Source organism: Chinchilla lanigera, unplaced genomic scaffold, assembly GCF_000276665.1.
Source record: "Chinchilla lanigera isolate Chin_1 unplaced genomic scaffold, ChiLan1.0 scaffold00094, whole genome shotgun sequence".
NCBI lineage: Eukaryota > Metazoa > Chordata > Mammalia > Rodentia > Chinchillidae > Chinchilla > Chinchilla lanigera.
Window position 1 is genome coordinate 3,374,241 of NW_004955495.1, and position 7,717 is coordinate 3,381,957.

A 7,717-nucleotide genomic window follows, 5' to 3' on the forward strand; every position below is an offset into this window, starting at 1 on the left:
TGTGACCCAGGGTGATGACATGGAGCAGGGGTGGCACACCGCTGCATACGTGCCACAGCAGGTTGTTTGTATCACTGAAATCTCTGAAAGGTTCGCCATCACTGACATAAAGTATTAAGGAAATGGTCGCAGGGGCTGTTGAGCTGAAAGATGAATCTGGCCACCTCGGCTCCTCCCAAGGACTGTCCCCGCCCCCCCACCAAGAGTTGATTATGGAAACTGAGGTTTCAAATGCATGTGAGAAGCTGAGCACATTTCTCCAACACCCATACAAAGACACTATAGGAAGAAAGAGAGGGGAGGGACCATATACCACTATGCACAATCAGACAGTTCTGCACAAAGAAAAAATTGCAATCCAGTGTAAACTTTTTTTTTGTCTTTTTGAGACAGCATCTCACTATGCAGTTCAGGCTGGCCTTGAGCTCACTTTGTAGCCCAGACTGGTCTCGAACTTGCAACGATCCTCCTGCCTCAGCCTCCCGAGTGCTGGAATTACAGGTGTGCACCACCACGCCCGGCAACATAAACTTTAAAATGTGTATGTAAAGAAGCATACACATCTAGGAAGCAAGAGCACAAAGCAAACATACAAGTGCTCAGGGAAGAAAGTACCTGATAGGAGGAAACCATGAAACAGGAGGTGGTAGAATTTAGGGAAGAAGTAGAAGAGAAAAATAAACTCATTTTTAAACTGAAGAAAATAGCAAGAAATGAGAAAAATGACAATAAGCACAAGTGTAAAATTATCACACTTCTAAAAGAAAAATAATAAATATCAAAGTGTTTATAAGACAATAGGTAGTAAATTAAGTCAATATAAATTAGAAATGAAACCCTTGTGTACCACTCTGCTCCCACCCAGAAATAGCTTCTCCAGAGACCAGTGTGCTCATGGAGGACTTGCGCCAAACCCACTCACAGGGCCAACTCCACCACCCCATTTTTTCACTTCTTTTTGTGGTACTGGGAACCGAATGCTGGGCTTTTCTTCACGCTAGGCGAATTCTACACCACTGAGCTGCACTCCCAGTCCTTCTTATTTTATTCTGAGACAGGGTCTTACTACATTACTTAGGCTGGCCTTAAAGTTGAGATCCTCTTGCCTCAGCCTCCCAAGTAGCTGAGATGACAGGCATGTGACCCCATGCCCAAATCCACCATCCCATTTTATCCTTCACATCTACAAGAGAGCAAATCCGCACCTGGCTGGGTAGCTGGGGATAGCAGTGCTAGGTAGGGTTTTACCGAAAGGATTTTCTGCAGCTGTTCGTCATTTTCAACCACCAAGATGTTCACCTTGGCATGAGTGATGACAAACTGACAGGCGTCAGCGGAGCAGGTGGAATAAATACCGACACAGAGGCCCCTGGGAAAAGAAAACACATGTGCACGTGCGTCCACACACCTGGCGGTGAGAGGGCCTGGCAGGTCAGGGAGGGGCAAGGTCTGCAAGCAGATCTTGAGAGCAAAGCTGCAGCACCAGCTTCCTTCCTCCCCGGCTGAACAGCAATGAAAGTAACAAAAAATGCTAAGGACCAGAATGGCGGCTTCCTGGGTGTTGTTACAACAGCTCACAGGACTCTGACAGTTCCCGGTGAGAGAGAAGGAAAACGAGGAGCTAAGGGTGGTGGTGCACACATGTAATCCTAGCACTCAGGAGGCTGAGGCAAGAGCTAGTGATCTCCGGGCCAGGCTGGGCTACATAATGAGTTCAAAGCCAGCCTGAACTACCATACATAGCGAGACCCTGTCTCAAAAAACAAAGCAAAGCAAAACAAAACAAAACAAAGCAAAAGGCAGGCATATGAGGCTGATTGTTCAAGGTCACACCACAAGTGTTAGGCTTGGATTATGTAGTTCAGGCTGGCCTCAAATTCATTGCGATCCTCCTGCCTCAGCCTCCCCAGTGCTAGGATGACAGGCATGTGACACCACCATGTCCTGACATTCACAGTCTTTTCTTCCTCACGTGGAGCCTTGCAGGTGGTATCTGTTAGGGTTTTACTTTGCATCTTCTCCTGGGCCCTGACTCTGAGATCGTCTTTACCGGTTCTCATCAGTGAACTGAATTTATCCTTTGAAGAGTTCAGGGCCGAGTGTGCTAGTGGGGGTGGGGCCCAGGTGGAAGAGGCCTGGTCAGGGGCAGGGCCCAGGAGGGTTTCTCTCTGCTTCCTGAGGAAGAGGGCTTCCAGACCCACTTCAAAGCATGGCAAGAATGATGGGACAAGTGTGTTTGACGCGAGAGGGCAGGATGTGAGGGGGATTTATGGCAAGGTGGCTTTTACTACAATAATTTTTGGTTTTTTGAGACAGGGTCTTGCTATGCAATCTGGGCTGGCCTGGGACTTGCTGTGTAGCCCAGACTGGCCTTGAACTCGAGGCGATCCTTCTGCCTCAGCCTCCCAGGTGCTGCGATTACAGGCGTGCGCCACCACGCCAAGCATAAAGTTTTATTTTTCACTTACACATCCACAGTATTCTTCTGCCACACCTTGTATTTTGCCTGCTAACCTGGGACTCCAGCTGAAAACCCTCCTTGCGTTTGAGCCACCCCATCAGAACCTGCCAAGGCCTTACCCTGCCAAGATGGAACCCATGGCTGCAATAAACCACTCCACGGAGTTGAAACCCAGGATGCCGACGCCGTGGAAACGCTGCAAGCCCAGCTGGAAGGGGAAGAAACAGACAAACAGAAACACATACACACAGACATTTCACTTCTGGCTGTGACTTGATCATCAGGATGTGAGAAAATAGACTCAACAGTGGTCACAGTGGGCAGAAGCCAGCTTGAGGCTGAAACGCAGGGTGGGATGCTTTTGTCTCTGGGGGAGTCTTGGCCATCCTCTGCGTAAGACCTCGTTTATTTATTTTTATTACTGTGGTAAAATATGTATGACATGGGTTTCACCACCTCCGTTATTTTTCATAAGTTTTTTAAAAATGGTTTTACGAGACAGCAGTTCAGGTTGTCCTTGAACTAATCCTGTAGCCCAGGCTGGTGGTGATTCTCCTGCCTCAGCCTCCTGAGTGCTGGGATTACACACGAGCCGCCACAGCCGGCTTTTCGCCAGCTGTTGAGCGTTTGGTTCAGGAGCACAAAGCACATTCACATGGTTGTGTAGCCATCACCACCATCCGTCTCCAGAGCTTTCTCATCTCCCCAAACTGAGGCTCTGTGCCCTGAAACCCTGACTCCTGCCCCCTCCCCAGCCCCAGCACCACCGTCCTCCTTCCTGTCTCTGTTTACCTGAGGACTTTATGGACCTCCTGGGTGTGAAATCCTGCATTACTTGTTCTTTCGTGACTGGTTTATTTCATTGAGCAGCATGTCCACCAGGCTCATCCACACTGTGGGGATGTCAAGGGTCCCTTGTTTTCATGGCTAAGTAATATTCCATTGTATGGATGGGCCATATTTTGTTTATCTGCTAAGGGAACTTGAGTTGCATCCACCTTCTGGCTATGTAACTAATGCTACTGTGGATATGGGGGTTAGGTTCTCCCTATTCTTTTGGGGTACATGCCTAAAAGTGGAATTTCTGGGTCTGATCTTCCAGTGGCTGCACCACCTGACACCCACCGGCAGTGCAGCGGGTTAGGGTTTCTCCACATCTTCACCAGCAGTTGCTGTTTTATGGCTTCTGAAGATAGCAGCCGTCTCAGTGGGTATGGACTTATTTTTGTTTAATACCAAAAACACTCAAAGAGACTTCACTCCTGGAAGTAAACTGCCCATTTAACAGTGCAGGCTTATTCTGAATGTGGTTGGTGATGGACCAGAAAACTTGGACATGAGCTTGACCATCATGGAGGGAAAGCACCTTTATTCTGGGGGCTTTTTAATCATGCTGGTAATGACCTGCTCTGCTCTGCCTGGGATATGGAGGACATCTGCTTGTTGCCTGGTCAAGAGGAGATGACAACCATCTGTCTCAGTGACAAAAGGCCAGCCTCACGATAGCCAGAGTGTATCCCTACTAATGTGCAGAGAGACTGATTAATTAATTTCTAACTAGAGCTTAGATGTGTAAAAGTAGAATGGGCATCAGGCTCCAGGAAAGAAGAAATGCTAGGGGGAGCCATCTGCCAGGAGGGATTCATCCCCTGCAGAAATGCAGTGTCAGATGGGGAGGATCAGGAAGACCACTAGTCACCAGGCAGCTGTGTAGGTAAGTTTGGAAGTGAACCTTTTATCCAAGAAAGAAATAAGGAAGAGGGAAGAAAGGAAAAGGAAAGGAGGAATGGAGGGACAGAGGGAGGGAGAAAGGTAGGAAGGGAAGAGGAGAGAAGAAGGAAAAGACAGAAAGAAAAAAGAAAGAGAAAGGAAAGAGACAGTAAGGAAGGGAAAAGGGGAAGAAAGAAATGGGGTCGGGGACTGGGAGATTGAGAGAATAGGAGTGAAAGAGAGAGCCCTGCATGCTGCAATGAAGTCTCAGGACAGACCCTGCAGGCCAGGCCCAGCAGGTAAACTGGGCCTGAATTCCTGACCCACTGAATATGTGAGATAATAAATATTTGTCATTTGAAGTCACTAAGGGCTAATTTGTTACACAGCAGCAACTAACTCATACATCCATAGAGATACTCTATGAAGAAACAAAAGCAAGATGCAGAACTGTGGGTCAACATAATCACCATGTATGTAAAAATGTTTGTATAAAACACATGCAGTACATACATATCACTTATTCCCCAAAGGACATGCAGGTGCAGATGGCAATGGTGGCTTCCTCCTCAACACTGGGTGGCTGAGGGGCAAGGATTAGAGGGGAGATTTTCAACAATACGTGTTTGTATGCTTTGGTGTCTATCAGGTACCACCCCTGTGTATGTATATTGCTTATTCTGAACACACGAGGACAAACGAGTGACCTGTTTACCTTGATCAGGGCCCTCGCGGCCTTCCTGCACTCTTCGTAGTACTGGGTGAAGGTGAGCGTTTCCCACTTCCGCTTGCTCTTCCACGCGAGCGCTGGGTAGGCACCAAATCGCTTGACTGCTTCTTGGAAAAGCTGAGGGATGGTCATTGGGGTCTCGTGGCCTGGCTGGTGTTTTGTCATCCTGAGGATGACCTCTCCATCTCGGCACGTGGTCCACAGCCTGGGGGCTGCTGCAAACAGTCACCGGGAAGGGGTGGCTCCTGTTTTCATTCATGTCATAACTTGGGCTGGTAGCGGTGTCTTTTTGGACTTCAGGTGCTAAGATTTGAACTCATCTCACTTCTTGAGTGAGAAGCATTAGAGGATCAACACTGGTCCAGGCAAACTTCCTCTGCCCTACTTAGTTATTTATTTTTTCACGATTTCTTTCAACAACTTATTATAAAATTTTTCAGGCATATAAGAACATTGAATCGGCTATGATGGTACACACCTGTCATCTCAGCCTTTTGTGGGCTGAGACAGGAGGATCCCAAGTTCAGGCCCAGCTTGGGCAATTTAGCAATTTAGTAAGACCCTGTCTCGGAATAAAAGATACAAAAGGGGTGTAGTTCACTGTGGAGCCCCTTGGTTCTATCCCAGTACTACTGGAAAAAAAAAAAATGTTGAAAGGATTATATGGCGAACACTCTGTTCCTCACCACCTACAGGCACAACTGGTAGCATTTTTGCTGTTCTTTCTTTGTCACATCTCTCTCTTCCCCCACTGATTGCATCATTTTGTTTTTTGATGCATTTCAAAGTTAAATAGCACAAGGCTGGGCGTAGTGGGGCACGCCTGGTATCTTAGCACTCAGGAGGCTGAGGCAAGAGAATTGTCATGAGTTTGAGACTAGCCTGGGCTACATAGCAAGATCCTGTCTCACAAAAAAAAAAAAAAAAAGAAAAGAAAAAGAAAAAGAAAAAGAAAAAGAAAAGGAAAAGTTAAGCTGCAGACCTTCATCCATCCATTTTATCCTTAAATAATTATGCACATTAATTATTAACTAGAGTGAATATTCCTAATCAAAACTGCTTGGGACCAGAAGTGTTTTGGATTTTGAATTTTCTTAAAGTTTAGAATATTTGTATAACCAGGTGTGGTGGCTCACACCTGCAAACCCAGCACCTGGGAGGCTGAGGCAGGAGGATTGATGGGAGTTTGAGGCCAACCTGGGCTACATAAGTAAGTTCAAGGCCAGCCTGAACTGCATGGTGAGACTCTGTCTCAAAAAACAAACAAACAAACAAACAAACAAACAGAGAAGAATATGTGTCTATCCAGAATGAGGTATCTTGGTAAGGGGATCTGGCCCTAAGCACAGAATTCACTTATGTTTCATAGATGCCTTCTACATATGATGCGAAGATAATTTTAAACAATATTTTTAGTTCACTGGCCTTTTGACTGTGAATGCCACATGTGGCCAGGAATCTTCCAACTGTGATGTGATCATCATTGCTCAAAAAGCTTTGGGCTTTAAACACTTGGAGTTTGTAAATTAGGGATGCACAACCTGCCTTTACAGAGATTTTTTTTTTTTTTTTTTTTTAGACAAGATCTTCCTTTGTGGTTCAGGCTGAACTTGAACTCACTATGTAGCCCAGGATGGCTTCGAACTCACTAAAATCCTCCGGTCTCAGCCTCCTGAGTGCTTGGAATATAGCCATGCATCACCACAACCAGCTATAGAGATTTAAAAAAAAAAAAAGGTAAAATTGATACATGGTGACTACGTATTCTTTGGCCAATGAAATATAAGAAGTGGCTCACCTGGCTGTGTCCTCTGCACAAACACACTGGATGACCATGTCAAGAAGGAGCCACCACCATACCCAGCACGTGACATGAGCAAGAAAGGAGCCCCACTGTGTTGAGGTGGGTGTGTGTGCTGCCTTATTTAGAAACGTGTTTTTTGTGTGCTCCCTAAATACAGTCACTGATGTCTTTATAAAAGGAATAATCCTGGTCCAAAACTCCAATGAGAGCTGTCCCTATAAAAGGGGGCTGTGTGTGGTGGCACACCCCTATAATCCCAGCACTCCAGAGGCTGTGGCAGGAGGATTGTTGGGAGTTCAAGACCAGCCTGGGCTACCAAGTGAGCTCAAGGCCAGCCTGACCTGTGTAGCGACACCCTGTCTCAAAAAGACAAAAAAACCAACCAACCAACAAATAAATGAAAAAAGAGATACCAGGCATGGTGGCACACACTTGTCACACCAGCGCTCTGGGAGGCTGAGGCAGGAGGGTTATAAATTTGAGCCTGGTCAATTTAGTGAGATTAAAAACTAAAAAACAAGCCCCTGGTACCCGGGAACCCACGCAGCGGGGTGCACCGGCCTTTGGCCCAGCCCCCAGCCTCACAGGCGCCCTGGGAGGAGGGGCCCCAGTGCCCTGGAAGCCATGGGCGGGGTGCGCTGGCCTTTGGGCCAGCCCCCAGCCTCACAGATGCCCGGGAGGAGGGCCTCTGATCCCCAGGAATCCATGCTGTGGTGCACTCACGCACGCCAGCCCTCAAGCCAGCCACCACCGCATAGTTGAGAACTATCATGGCACAGAGAAGCAATGACACAATTGGCTGACCACGCGCTGCCTTCAGAGGCCCGCCCACGGGTGTGCATGAATCATTCCCACATGGAGAAACCCCTGGGAATACATGCCACAGAACGGGTCGCTCTTACCCCTGCTGTTGAGAACCAGAAATGTCCAGAATCAGTGGAGGAGCAGCTGCTGAACAAGGATGCAGAGAACATGAGAATACAGACTAAGCCTGAAGACTCAGAGGTCTAGC

The 7,717-nt window shown here is 47.4% G+C and overlaps 1 protein-coding gene across 1 annotated transcript in view; it reads right to left on the minus strand.

Annotated features, from left to right (window-relative positions):
* Positions 1–7,717, minus strand: part of LOC102005393 (long-chain-fatty-acid--CoA ligase ACSBG2-like) — a gene marked incomplete in the record, with an annotated part of 26,298 nt that overhangs the window by 13,722 nt on the left and 4,859 nt on the right. The window contains 3 exon segments of the mRNA XM_013505360.1: positions 1,249–1,369; positions 2,581–2,669; positions 4,887–5,116. Of these exon segments, the coding sequence (XP_013360814.1) occupies positions 1,249–1,369; positions 2,581–2,669; positions 4,887–5,116 (440 nt within the window).